Source organism: Micropterus salmoides, unplaced genomic scaffold, assembly GCF_014851395.1.
Source record: "Micropterus salmoides isolate LMB-PRFRI ecotype aquatic unplaced genomic scaffold, ASM1485139v1 Ms_hic_scaffold_5, whole genome shotgun sequence".
NCBI classification, from domain to species: domain Eukaryota; kingdom Metazoa; phylum Chordata; class Actinopteri; order Centrarchiformes; family Centrarchidae; genus Micropterus; species Micropterus salmoides.
In genome coordinates, this window is record NW_024044237.1 from 21780033 (window position 1) to 21794299 (window position 14267).

Sequence of the window (14267 nt, forward strand, 5' to 3'; positions counted from 1 at the left end):
TGAATGTAAATATGCAAATAAACATGCCATGGGCTGTATCTGTAAAGTCAGATTTCAGTTGATCCCATCTGCAACTCCACATGTAAGATTAAGTTTAAAAGAGCAGTTAACTTTAAGAAATTTTGACCAGAGATAATGGAAAATGAACTTCAAAATTCTCAAGTAAGGCAGGTAAATAATTATCTAATTAGAACAGTACTGACTCGTCTGTGTGGTTGCTCATTAAAAAGCAACAGCCTACATCTGAATGTCTAAGCCTCTTGCTAACTCGGCCAATCAGTGGAAATGAAATACACTGTAGAAAGATATCGCTAAAATGATTATAAACTTTTAATAGTTCACCCAAAACTATCTTAGATGTATTTAAGATAATAAGGAAAAACACAAGCAATCAATTCAGAATTTTTGAATCTCAGTGTCTGTAGTCTGAACCAATGCATGTGTGAATGAGAGACAAAACAAACGGGAAGTAACGATTGATGAGAAAAAGTTGATCTTTTAATCATTTCTTTCTGACAGCTCTTAAGGGAAGAGGGAAGGCAGTCAAAAAACAGAAAAACATGTAATGTAATAACATGTACAGGTGAGTTCTTCAGAGAACTGTGGTCATTATGGCACAGAGAGTATTGTGTACATTCAGTAGGTAGATCCTTCTCACGGTCACATCACTTCAAACATTTTACCAACTATAAACGCTTCAACAGACCAGTCCAGTCTGATGTACAGTTCAGCTTGGTCATGAAGAAACACTTGTATGACCAGACGAAACCCTACCACATGTTCACCTGTGCATCTTCAAGTCCTCAGTTGTGGTGCTGAGGACAAACCCCAGGCATTTTTAGCTTAAATTAGTTAAAAACTTTAAAATCCTTAAAACCTGTACCACATTCAGCCTGTTTCCAATCTTCCACCTGCTGGCAGTTTGAACTCCATCATCACTGAGCACAGCTGGAGACTCTCCTATTTGTCCTCTCCACCGTTGTGGATTTTATATTTCTCCAGAAACTCAGCATGTTTCTGCCGCAGGATTTCTGTCTGCTTCTTGAAACCATTGATCCTGTGAAACAAAAAACACCTTCAGACTCAGCTCCGTGTTCAAGTGTCACAAAACACAGACAGATTTTACTATTCCCAGCCAAACATAAATTTGAACAAAAACTATTTTAAGGGAGTTTTTACACTCACCTGGCCCTCTCTTTGGATTCATTGTAAATTTCCGTGATGACTCGATCTTTCTCGTCCATGAAGTTATTGTGAACTTCTTCCAGTTTCCTGAAAGAGTCAGAGAAACACTTGAGTTCACAGAATAACTTTGCTTAACCTAAAAGCTCATTGCTCAGCAGGCGCTCTTGTGTGCTCAGTTGTATTTATGAGTTTGTACAGCTGTTATAACAGCTCTTCACATCACAAAGAAGTGAATCTCCACAAGCAGAAGTGGCACCGAGTCAGTTTGTGAAAACAAATACAAAGCCACATGGCAGAGACATGTCCACAAACAATCCCATTCAGCTGGATGTGAATGTTCAGCAAAGAAAACTCAGACGCGTGAATTTAGTAAATAAGATGGATGGACTGCAGTTGGAAGTTCAATACAAGAGTTTAGCATCGAAGGGTGGCAGAGTAATGAGTATAATTTTACCTTTCATATACCTTATTGTTACGTGACATTCGCCTTTTAACTGCTTTATGACTTCCCGTTAAAAATGTCTTTCCTAACATAAAGTAGCCACACAGTAAATATCATCCGGTTCCAGTTTTTCACCTGAAAAAGACTACGTGAGCTCCAACACTGAGCACCATAGCGATGATGCAGTAGCCAACCAGGCGGAAGTTCCTCCTCCTCTTCCTCTGCCATTCCTCTGGCGTTGCCTCCTGTGCATGAGAGTGATGAAACTGCTCCCAGTACCGCATGCTCTCCTGGGTATCCGTACTGATTGTAAAGTCCAAGAATGATCATGATTGATGATTGGTGACATCAAAAACAGAGGTGGGACAGAAGGTACAAATGTTAAAAACAGATTGAACTGAAGCGTTAATGAGGCAACTATTAAAGGGGCATTATGTAGTTTTCAGTGGCCACTAGCGGTGCAGTTCTAAGATTGCAACCAGGTGTGTGATCGTACACGTGTAATAATCTGAAACCCAACCACTTTCATACAGAAATACAGCAATAAACGCAGAAACACCATCATGCAGGCTGCCGCATACAAGCACAACACTCCTGAATAAAGGCAGAGTGACAGCAGCTATAGACGGGCAGGGAGAACAGACAGAACAGTTAGACCGCAGTCAGTAACTTTACTGTAGTGCTAGTGGATGGCTCTTCCTCTGTGTTGTTGTGACATGGTACACATGGTAGTAATATTGGTCGTGTTAGCTGGTGAAGTGATGTGGAAAGCGATACAACTTTGCATCGGTAAATGTTAGCAACGGCTTTGCGTTAGCCTGCAGGCTAACGTGACACTCTGTGACCTTCTGGTGTGACTCTTTTTACCCGACATCATCTGAATCTCCTTTGGTCTGACAAACTTCATCACATAAACCTTTATAGTTGTTTTTATCCTGACATGGAGTTTATGTTGGAGTCAATGTTTTGTGGTGTTGGTGGACTGCATGTCTTTAGCTCGGTGTTGTTGCTGTCGTCAGAGAGAGGCTCGGGAGCGCGTACCGAGCTGAATTCGACCTGGTGTCCTCACATTAAAAGCAGAATAGTGGCTGATGCAAGCAACGGAGAAAACAGGCGTGTGCTTAATTTCTAAGTGAGTTATGAGCCCATTGGCAATAAGGCAATGACAATTTGATTTATTAGTAAGTGATTTCATTGAAAAACTTACATTTAGCCCCTTTAAGAAGTACATTTCCATCAAATATGTTGGACAATAATGTTTCTGACTCTACCACTCTAAACTCACTGATTTTAATTTTTTTTTCTTGAAAAATAGGACAACTTGAGATGTAAAATCTTAAATGGTTTCCAGATAGATAATAATGTATCGGAAAAAAGACTGTCATGCTTTGTGCAGAAACAATGTTGAAAGCACAGTTTCTAGACTTTTGCACAAGGTTAAACAAAACTTGAAACATCAAACTATGTATCTTCACAAGAATAGTATGTCCAATGAGGGTGTTACAGCAAGCGCAAACTACCCCACTTAGTTTTAGTACTGATGCAGAATTTCTTATTTCTGCAATAGAAAATCAGCCAATTGTCTTGTTGTTTTCCCCCATACTAACAGTGTTTAAGAGTGAGGAAGAAGGTCAGGTTACGTAGGACTAATAAGCACAGTTTGTGAGTATCTTCACCTGGCTCTGTAGCTGGAGGTAGATCTGAAGGCCTGGCCCCCATGTCTGACTTTGAAGTCATACTCCTTCCTGCTCAGGTCTTTGCTCAGCACTCGGTAGGCCTCGTTCAGCTCCACAAACTGGCTGTGGAGCGCTGGGTCGGATGGATTGCTGTCTGGGTGCAGCTACAGAACACGTGGGTCAGTTACAGTGATGAGGTCTTACCGATCAAACCAACCAATGAAATGGTATTCTAGTGCGGGCATGTGCTTATCTGGACATGTATACTTGCATTAGCCCACAAACATTGTTCTTACTCTCTCTGGTAAAAAAAAAATGCATGCATATGTATTGTATATAAAGGGTAAGTTGTCTCAACCCTCAATTATGCCAAACCACAAGGTAAATACACATGCACATCCTTGTTTACACTGGCAGCCACAGCACAAAAACAAACAGTCAGGAAGCACACTGTGGGAACAGTTTAAAAGTAGAAACTAGATTGTGAAAGGCTGCCCTCATGTGGCCACACATTTTCTTAAAATGCACAGCATGTAAACAAATGAGGACTCATACCTTCTTAGATTTGTCAAAAAATGCATTTTTAATTTCCTCCAAGGTGGCATCAGATTTCACTCCCAGGAGGTCGTAGTAGTTCACAGATTTTCTGTGGTTAGAAAACAAATAACTCAAAACCAAACAGGCATTCAGACCTGTACAAAGCAGAGAACATAAACACAATCACTAATGTTTTCAGTCATTCTGATTAAATTCAACACACACACACATATAAACAATTTCTACCTGTGTGCATAGCTCTGGGAGAGCAGACGCAGCCCACTCTTGCAGCACCACAGACAACTCTGGCACAGACGCAATTGAGCCTCCAACTGCATGATGGAATATTGCTTGGGATCCACCTTTTATATACAGTCTATGGGATCCACACACCTGTGCAGAGAGGAGCAATGATACAAAGACCATTATAGGAGAAGCAGGGAGAGATTCGGAAACTAATGTAAAACCGCATTTGTATAGCACCTTTCCGACCACTCAAAGGGCTTTTACACTACATCACCAGTCACACACATTCTTACACTGGTGGAACAGCCACCAGGCAATTCAGGCTTCAGTATCTTGCCCAGGCACACTTCAACATGCAGCCAGGGATTGAACCGCCGACCTTCCGATTAATCTCCTGAGCCACAGCTTTAAACAACAAACAAAAATATTAACAAATAAGTGGGCAGACTCCAGACCGAAGACTCACAGCATTTTAAATATATGTTTATGTTGCATTTTGAGTTTACAAATCTGCTTCTGTTGGAAGGACAAAACGTGGTGTTTCATGACTCTGAAGCTAAAATGCATCCAAAGGAGCTCTTAGGGACAAAACCAAACTGGCTTGAAAAATGGATTTAAATTGTAAATAAAATAAATTGAAAGGGCTATTCACCTTAGGAGTATAATAGCAATATGGATAATAAACATTAAAAATGACAATACATGTGCAAATGTAACCTATTGAAGGTGAACCCAACCATTTTCTGTATCTTAAGAAAATTATAATAAAATTATATATATAAAATACAAGAGATACACTGCTGGTGGAAAACGTGGTTAACCTCGTTATTAGACATGTCTCTCTCTTTACCTTTCAGTGTGTTTCCACTGAAACTGATGCTTTCAGCAACTTTCCCCTCATCTGTTGACACGTGACATTACTGAGGACAACGACAGGGGACGAGGTGAGTGCCAAATACTTTAGAAAAACTAACCAACCAACACTTCCAGCTGGCCCTATGACCTTTCTTATTATCTGCTGAAACATCAAACGTTTTATTTACTTTGACATCATGCAGCTTTGTTCTCGGGGCATGTTCACACTTTGTAGGTTAGTTTGCTAACCTCACACTGCCTGCTACACAGTGACTGCTGGGTTTGCACATGAAGCATTTTATGAAATAAACAGTCAGATAAAAAGCAGACAGTGCCAATTAGTTCCTAGCAGGTACACTTTGTTGTTGTGCTACCTGAACAGCAGAGCTAACGCTAGCCGGGGTTGGCTTCAACTACCTGACAGCCATTCTACTGTTAGCCTGCTAACATTGATCCAATTTAGCTAACGGTGTTGTGTGAATGATGAAGAACAAACATTAAACACTGCCACAAAACTGGAACCAGTAAAAAGCCAGCATTTAAACGAAGAAAAGTGACATACCAGCGGAAATCAGTTTCATAACAGTAGCTGTGCTGTGGGGCAGTTGCATAAACTCAGCTGAGTTAAGCTAGCTAAAGTTAAATTGGAAACCGGAAATCTTTCCTTCAAAATAAAGGGCCACTTTTCTCACGCTGAGAGATTAGTCATTATAGACCAGTGGTTCTTAAAGTGGGGTCCAGGCAAAAAGTTAAAAATTGTAATTGTAGATTTAAATCTTAATACATTAACCACCGTTCTTTAATTATATAAGTCCACCCATAATGTGACAGAATGTTGGACTATTTTGGTCGTGGGTTCATACACTTTCTCTAATAATATGTCTAAAAGCAAAAATCCTATAAGATATTGTCTGCTACATAGACTACAAACTAATTTCCACTTTACAATCTGTTGTAATGTGACAAATAACTCTACCCACTACCTTTTACCTTGTTTGTAGACTGTACGAACATGTGCCACTGCTGTGACACAACATATAACACAATATAAAAATTAAATTTTAAAACTTTTTTTGTCAGAGCCTATATAACACAAAATAAGCCTATATTATATTAAAGTGCAATTTATATTGATAAACTATAACTGCACTTTATTTGGCTAAAAAGTGTTTCTTACATACAGTATTTGTACAGTGGTTCTTTCTGTATATTATGTACCGTTTAACTAAAACTTGCGACTTATGTTATGGTTATGAGGCATTGCCCAGGATGTGCCCAGTGTTCCCAGTGACCGGTGTGCCGAATTCTGCCTGCCTGCAGAGAATTGCATGCACCTCGCAGGTGAGAACGGCCATTTATGCTGAGAAAAGAGGTGGATGCAAATCTCGGCAGGTAGCCTACAAAATTTGATCTGCCGAATTATGCATCCACCTCTTTAGGTCCTTTTCAGACACTTTGCTGTGCTCATTGATCAAACGGCGTTATCACCACATATATTTACTGAATGTCAAGGAATGGTACTTCTGCTAAGTGTATTGAAATATTAAAGACTCTAAACGTTCATAAAATATATACTTCGAATCATTTAACACCATTGATGAACCCCACAAAGAATATTATAGCGTTTAAAAGTAGTATTTGGAGGTGAATGCAATTCTCGGAAGGCAGGCAAAACTCGGCATAACACCGGAAGTTGTCGTTGATTAAAGGCAATTTAGCAGAACGCAAACACGCCCCTGCACGTGTTCGTTTTCCTGAAATTTAACCCTGTTTTTGCCGTGTTTAGTGAATGCTTGCTCTATTATGCTATGTCCTAAAACGTACATGTATGTCTTGAATAGGCTACAACATATCACAGGCACAGTTTTTAATTTAATTTATTTTTTACACATCTGTAAAACATTTCTGATAATAAATGGCTTCAGATTCCTGCAGTTCAGGCTCTTGATCACTGTGTGGTGATAATGAACATATTTCACGGTGTGTGTCAAAAACCGAGGAAGAAACTACACTCTAGTTCCCTCGCATTATACACTTCCACCCAGGAAGGTAAGATCAAACTCCTTCATCGTTTGCACCCAGATTTGACAGATTATGATAGTTGTCCAGGCTACTGTAGTAACGTTACACGCGGTATTATCATTTGACATAATAATCTGTGATTTGTACTTGTCTGTGTTCATTCGGTCTGTGCTCAGCTCCAGGATGAAATTAAACTAACAGTCGGATCACTTTACAACATATTATCTTAAACTTATTTTCACTCCAGAGAAGTTAATTGTTTCAGACGGCTTTTTTGTTGTTGTTGCAAACTTTATTTAAATTGTCGGCACAAACATACAACATTTACAGACACAAACAACATTTAATTTTCCAGGGGTACAAGAAAAACTTAGATTCATTAAGTCCGGATTAAAGCACCAATTTCTATTTTTGAGTTTCAATATTAGTCACAATCAATCAGAAGTGTTGGTTGCATGTAATTGCACAGTCCTTTTGAGCTTTGCAGTTTATATTTTATAGTCCATATCGAGATCATTCTTAAAGACAGGGAGGGATGCTTTTGAACCAGTAAATATACATTTGTGGATAAGGTATTTGGCAAGTAAGAATAATAGACTTGTTATGAAATATAGAAATATAGTCCTTTCTAATCAAAAACACCAAAGAAAACCTCGTTAGACAAAAAGAAACACCCGGAATGAGATAAGCCTGAATGAACTTCAACGGGCTTCGAGGTATGTTTTCTCCCGTTTGGTGGGCGTGTCTCAGGTGTTACCCAATCAGCTGCGAAAAGTTTGTAAACACAACGGTGTTAAAAAGCTAGGAAAATGCATTGCGCTTGCCTACACAGCAGGTTGTTCAAGGCTCCACTGTTTCCGTTGGAAAAAAACGTTTTGCTACGTTTTGTCGGCGCTGAACTCGCCCCTGTTGTTTCAGACTAAGTACATTGCGGTCAATATACCATGTGACTGATGACATCCTGCTGTGACATCACCGATTGGGGTGTGGCCAGAAGCACAATTTTATTGCTTCATAGAGGACAGCAGCTGCAGTTTTCTGCCCTTTGTGATAGTGTTCACTTAGAAAATTACTTCCATGGCAAGTTGAAAAACCTTCATCCATGGACATCAGCTCTGAATAAAAGTGGCCACTTAAATGCCCTGCTCATCTATATAACACATCATTTATACAGCTTAGACCTCTACTTAGAGTTATGATGGTACTTACATGGGGTCACCAAACTCCATGTAATTACAATGATAAAGGTGGACGTTTTTACAGATGACAAACAAAGCTGACAGGATAGTGAAGCAGATGTCACTCAAGGACAATTTGTACACATCCAAATTAGATTAAGATTAAGTGGACTATAACTCTGTGGGACTTTTAAAAGTCCTTTTGTGTACAGGAAAGGGGTAATTATGTGATTGTTCCTGAAAAATGGAAATGTGGACATTGTAAAATGTAAACATTTCAGTAGTTATTTGAAAATACTGATAATAATAACTGAAAATATTAGGCCAACCAAACACCTGTAATCAAATTCACCAGTTTACATAAATGCAAACAATGCTTAACATGCAGCTATTTATCACTTACTTGTTTATTTTTACCAGTCTTTGTTCAGCTTCGTTGTTTTAGCTGTATGTCGATTTCTATGTTGCTGTAAATTGTTCCGTGTGTAAGCACATTTAGAGCAACTTAAAACATTTAGAGCCTGCGGCTCATTGTATTTTATCTCTGCAGAAATAAATAAACATATACATTTAAATGAATTAGCCGTTGATAAATGACACACATAATGAAAAATTTAACTTCAACTTAAAGTCCAAACTACTCATCTTGGTGAGTGCTGCTATGTGTTGATTTGTTTGAGGCAAACTGTGTATTCAGTGCATTCAAACGTTTATAGTTTCTGTTTCTTTCCTGTGCATTTTGTTTCCTTAATAGGAATATTAACATTTAAAAACAAGTGGTATTGATATTTTTACGTGTGGATTACAGATCTGCAACAGTGTGAGTTAAGAAATAGTTGACGGCCCCAAGTGAGAATCCAGTGACAGATGATGGACTCCGAGGTGTCTGTGCTGCTGAACTGTGCAGCCTGGAGGGGCCTGCTGGAGCCTCAAGTACAAGTGGAACTGTCTGAAAGGTAGGAACATAAATCAGGCCTTTGAACTGTGGAGATATATTTAAAGAGACTTTTTACTTTACAACACAATGGCTCAAACATGGTATTGATACTGAGAAAGTGATATAACATGTTGAAATAAAAATCCTTTTGTTCACCATTGGCACTCGATTTTCTCAAGAATTTACCAAGGTGTCATATATATATATATATATATATATAATACACACATACTCTGTATATTGTCAACAAATCCTATGAAAAGACCAAAAAAGGCAAATACTGTCCAGCCTGAAATTATCTTAATCCTCTGTACCAAAGACCACCGTTGTTGTACACAAACTATTAAAAACACTTCAGTGAGCTGCACTGGATGACATGTTTCTTTACAATGAACATCAGCACAATAGTTTATTTTGAGTCAATCCCTCAAACACTGTATGGCTAATTCAAATATACAATAGTGCGCCTGAAAGTAGTCCCCAATAAATGCACTATTACACCTGTTTGAGTAACATTTGCTCAAAACTACAAGTGATTAGCTGTTTGGCCTTTTGTAGTTTAAATTTTCTATTTGTGATTCATTTTTAAATAATTACGATTTCATGGGAAACCAGTGGGAATGGTAGGGAAGTATTTTTCTGGGATTTGTGACAATAAGAAAAATATAGAATAACACCAGCCTCATCTTTTTAATGTCGTAGTTTGACAACAGGCAAAATGTAATTGGAGTAATCTAAAAAGTGTTGTTTTACTTCCTCTCCCTCTTCTCAGATTCAACAGGCAGACGGAACCGGCTCTGGAGTGTCAAATAGAGGAGGTGTGGGCAGAGCGGGTGTCCAAGGAGCCGTGGCTTTTCAACGGGTCCAAATTCAGGCTACACTCTTTCTGCTTGGCCTCTCCATGCTCTGCTCCTCCTCAACACCCACCCTGCACTCATTCACCCCATGTCTTAAACCATGCAGAGGATCAGGAAGGGGAAATACACAGCAGACTAACAATGGAGGATAATTTGTGTACCAGCAATTCTCTGCATGACACTACTCAGAACAGTTTGCACAAAGGAAACGGATCTGTGAATCAGGCAGGAAATGGAGATGGAGTTATCAATCAGACAGCCGGTGCACTGTCACAAGCTTCCTCCTCTTGTGACTGCAGAGAGTCTGAAGGCATCGCAGCTGAACTTCCTTCTCATTTTGACAAAAACACAGATGATCAAGAGACCAGGACGCTTCTCACTCTGAGACTAGGCCTGACATGCTATAAGGACTATCTTGGAACCAACTGGTCCCTTCGAGTGGCAGAGCTACGTCGGCTGGGAGAGGCGGAGTTCGGTGATCCTCTGGCGCTGCTGGCTCAGCCTCTGGGTGTGGGCGCCGTCCTGTGTACAGCAGACGGTCAGGTGGTGTTGATCAGGAGGAGCCAGAGAGTGGCAGAGGCAGGGGGGCTCCTGGACATCCCCGGAGGTCACCCAGAGCCCAAGGTGATGTAAATTAATTGATTTAAGTGTCATCAATATGCTCGGTGTGTTACTTATTGCTGGTCTCCTCAGGTGGTGTGTGAGCGTCTGGGCCAGGCAGTGTGTGAGGAGCAGATCAGTGTGGACATGATGCAGCAGAGGCCCGTTGTCTCAGAGCTGTTCTCGTCTGTGTGCGCCGAGATCAGAGACGAAGTGGGTTTCTCTTCATACCACTGTAAACTAGTTATTTCAGGTCAAGTTGATGTTTCCACAGTAGACACTTCATTGATGTCACTTTTTTTTTGGTCTGCGAGGTGCTGCTAATGACTTAATAGGATAAAGTGCACAGCTTCATATGCTCTTCTATTTCCTTATGATTTGTTGGTAAATAAATGAACCCTCTTTCACTCCCATACTGAACTATGGCTTAAATTACAATATTTATAATTTCTGTAATCAACTAATATGGTGATTATTTTCTTCGATTATTTGGTTAATCATTAAGTCTATAAAAAGTCAAATGTGTTGAAAAATGTCAATCAGAAGTTCCTACATGTCTCCAAATCAAAAAAGACAAAGAAAAGCATCACAGCCTCTCATTTGAATGAATAAGACCATTTGTTTATTCTAAAAATTGTAAATTGTATTGATCGACTACTCAATTAATTGTTTCAGCACCAGTTTGAACAGGTTAAACATCAGGCTGTTTCTGTCCTACCCTGATAAACTAAGAAATCTGTAGATAAAAGACTAATTAAAAGATCAATAACACAGAGAGAGTTACTTTCCTGACCGAAAAATAACAATATGTTTTCAAAGAAGATGAACTCTGGCAACACAAAACCTCTATGTGTAGAATATTAAATGATGGTAATATCATTCAAATTAATCACGAAGCATTTTAGATGTTAATTCAATTAATTGTAGGAAGCCAAAGTCAGAAATTGTCTTGGCGTTATTGATTATTTCTGTGTTGATATTTTATTGACTGTTGTGCGCTGCACCCAAATACTTTTAAGAATCAACCGTTAATCATTTCAACGCTCTCCCATCTACCCCTGCCGTTATTTCTGTTCAGTTAAGCTCTGTAACATTCATAAATCAACCAGTCACAGTTGAAGACTCAGCATTTGAACACGACCGATTGGTTAGTAATGATGGAGAACAGACAGACTAAAATGTGTGATATTCACTTCATAAATTCATTGGAAATTAAAAGGTGTCTTTCCTCTCTCTCTGTCCACAGGTGAATGTTCCTCTGAGCTCCCTCGGACAGCCTGTCCTGATGGGCGTTGCTCTGAATCACACCAGCGCCGGCAGACCAAGTGCTGAGTTCTACGTCAGGTACTCGTTCCTTAGATGTTAATCCCTGAAATATACTATAACACTGTCTTCTCATCAAGCGGTTGTTCTCAATTCACGTTCACTGTGTGAAAGTATCACTAACAGTGGCTAAAACAACAAGCATATATATCACTGAATGGGTTGTAAAAGGGTCCACTGCTCACATAAATGTACTCCACAATGTCAGACACAGTCCAGCTTCGTCATGTACAATAAATACTCGCATACACATGCACACATCCGTTCTGTTGTTTTTATGTTGATTCAGTTTGTTTAGTTGTTTAAACCTGAATGTAAAAATTAGCCTGATTTTTTTAATTTTTATTATTAGGTAACAGAGTTTATCAGTATAACTATCAAATGGAGGTTCTGAGCAAATGTATTTCTATTTAGGGGATGTGAACCTCTGCCAGTCAACACAAACTCATTAGTCACATAATATAAGTAATATAAGGTCTGGTTTGAATGAATGAATGGTGAAATCTCTTAAATTCAAGAAAACCAATGGCTCACAGAGAAACCATTTCCATTATGTATCATTCAACATGTTTTTAATTTTTCTAACCAGGTGTGTGCAGTTGACGTTGTAAATCAATTTTTCAAGGGCGACCTGGCTGAGACAGCAGTATAAACAGTGGTAGATGATAGAATATAAAAAAAATAGGTCTGTTACAGAAAATCAGCATGTTATGTGATCTGAGGTAATGAGTGCTAGAATGGCTTTATAAAGATGTAATGTAGACTCTGTTATATCTGTGTGTCCTCAGCTGCTCTTTGACATCTGATGAAGTCAGGAAGCTGTACTGGAAAGGAGGAGCAGAGGCCCATGAGTCCACAGATATCGTGTTCCTCAGCAGAACAGTAAGTAGTCTATAGTCACAAGAGACTAAAATTTTAGGATGCCAAAACCAGTACCCTTAAAGTGATACAGAGTACTTCATTCGATACCTTGCTATTTTTTTGTTATTATGGACAAGCAAGGAGATCTATTTCTTTTTTCAAAAACCTGTATCATATCCTCATCCTAATTAGGTCATTCTCAGAGGAAGGACGACAGCTTAGGAGTTTTTTGTAGCCTATTTGATTGAGAGAGGAGGAGTGAAACAGTTTAATGACCACATGAGTTGTGGAAACAAATTTAAGTAAAGTTTTTATACGTTTGTTGAAAGATTAATAAACTGAATTGAAAGATCTCTGCGAGTGCTTCTTTAGTGGTGATTCGCAAACCTCTAAAAAAGATGACAGCAAGAAGAAACGAGAAACGAGTCGGCTAAACAAGTCAATAAACTACACTTAAGAGTCTAAGGAAGCCAACAGAGGAAAACAGAGGCTGCATGTCCAGCTGATCAAACAGACTACATCTGATATCAACCGCAGCTTTTGCCGGAGCCCCCGTGAGTAAAATCAGCTGATCGCTGCTGTGCCAAAAAAGCTTTGATGTGATGGAACGCAGCGATCGATCAGTGACAAATGATGTGAATAGCAAATAAAAATGTAGAGAGAGGTGTTAAATTATAAGAGAAGATGAAACCAACGGAAAGCCAAGCTTGTGCTGATAAACTTTCAACAGTGACGAACATGCCTGAGACCGCAGCCGAAGGTGAGCCGCTGGTAAAATCACGCATGGACTTAGAAGCAGAGGCAGACAAAAAGGAGAAAAAAGAGCCGGGCCTGTCACTTCTTTCTTTCGGTGTGTTACTTGCGTGTTTTGCTGCGAGCAAAACCATACAAATAGTCTTTTTTTTTTCGCCATCTGTTTACAAAAATTATGGAATGAAGTACTGGTTTGACTGAGATGTTTTGATACTACTCAATACTGGGCTGTCTCAGTCGGTATCGGTACTCGATACCCATCCCTAGTCAGTATGTATAATTGTCTGTGACTAAATCACACCAAAAGGACATTTGAAAAACATCTAAAAGTGGCAAATTTTGTGAAGTATTGTTGATTCATATCAAGCAAAATTCATATCATCGCAATAAACCCGATTCTGATTGTGATGCGGCCTTTTGTTGTACCTGAAATTTGTAGGAGGTGTTGCAGCTGGACAGAAGCAGCTCTTTGTGGTCGGAGCTGTGTCCCTCAGCTAAAGGAGCCGTACTGCTTTATCAGACAGTGAAGCCCAAGCAGATGACGTGACACACGTCAGAAAATGAGGATCCCCATGATCAAATGTTTAATACATGAAGAGAAACATTTTATTTGGGTTCAGGGATTTGTTACTCTGTGACTTTGAGCACTCCGACCAAAAAATGTGCAAAATGCTGTATTTTTTCACACTGTACTGTAAAAACATGCCAATTTTTAAAAATTACTTTCAATAAAAATCCTAAAAAGTGAGTTGGTTTTCAGCATTAATCATTAAATACTGCTACCCTTATTCTCTC

General features: G+C 39.2%; 2 protein-coding genes across 7 annotated transcripts; one reads left to right on the top strand and one right to left on the bottom strand.

Annotated features, from left to right (window-relative positions):
- Positions 1 to 470: 470 nt before the first annotated feature.
- dnajc4 (DnaJ (Hsp40) homolog, subfamily C, member 4) lies at positions 471 to 5612 on the bottom strand. Of its 5 annotated transcripts, none has more exons than XM_038698696.1 (7): positions 5504 to 5612; positions 4087 to 4233; positions 3859 to 3949; positions 3304 to 3467; positions 1763 to 1930; positions 1186 to 1272; positions 471 to 1057 (listed from the first exon to the last, which is right to left on the bottom strand). In XM_038698696.1, the coding sequence occupies exons 2-7, from the start codon at positions 4176 to 4178 to the stop codon at positions 961 to 963; spliced, it is 699 nt and encodes a 232-aa protein (XP_038554624.1). In that variant the 5' UTR covers positions 4179 to 4233; positions 5504 to 5612; the 3' UTR covers positions 471 to 960. The 5 variants fall into 5 exon arrangements, with proteins under 5 accessions (XP_038554624.1, XP_038554627.1, XP_038554625.1 ...); XM_038698699.1 differs by lacking the exon at positions 5504 to 5612 and adding an exon at positions 4937 to 4961; XM_038698697.1 differs by lacking the exon at positions 5504 to 5612 and adding an exon at positions 4380 to 4839.
- nudt22 (nudix (nucleoside diphosphate linked moiety X)-type motif 22) lies at positions 4965 to 14224 on the top strand. 2 transcript variants are annotated; one of them, XM_038698695.1, is made up of 7 exons: positions 4965 to 5030; positions 8950 to 9097; positions 9851 to 10559; positions 10629 to 10748; positions 11782 to 11879; positions 12647 to 12740; positions 13912 to 14224. In XM_038698695.1, exons 2-7 carry the CDS (start codon positions 9009 to 9011, stop codon positions 14017 to 14019), a joined length of 1218 nt encoding a protein of 405 aa, XP_038554623.1. In that variant the 5' UTR covers positions 4965 to 5030; positions 8950 to 9008; the 3' UTR covers positions 14020 to 14224. The 2 variants fall into 2 exon arrangements, with proteins under 2 accessions (XP_038554623.1, XP_038554622.1); XM_038698694.1 differs by lacking the exon at positions 4965 to 5030 and adding an exon at positions 6831 to 6990.
- The last annotated feature ends 43 nt before the right edge of the window (positions 14225 to 14267 follow it).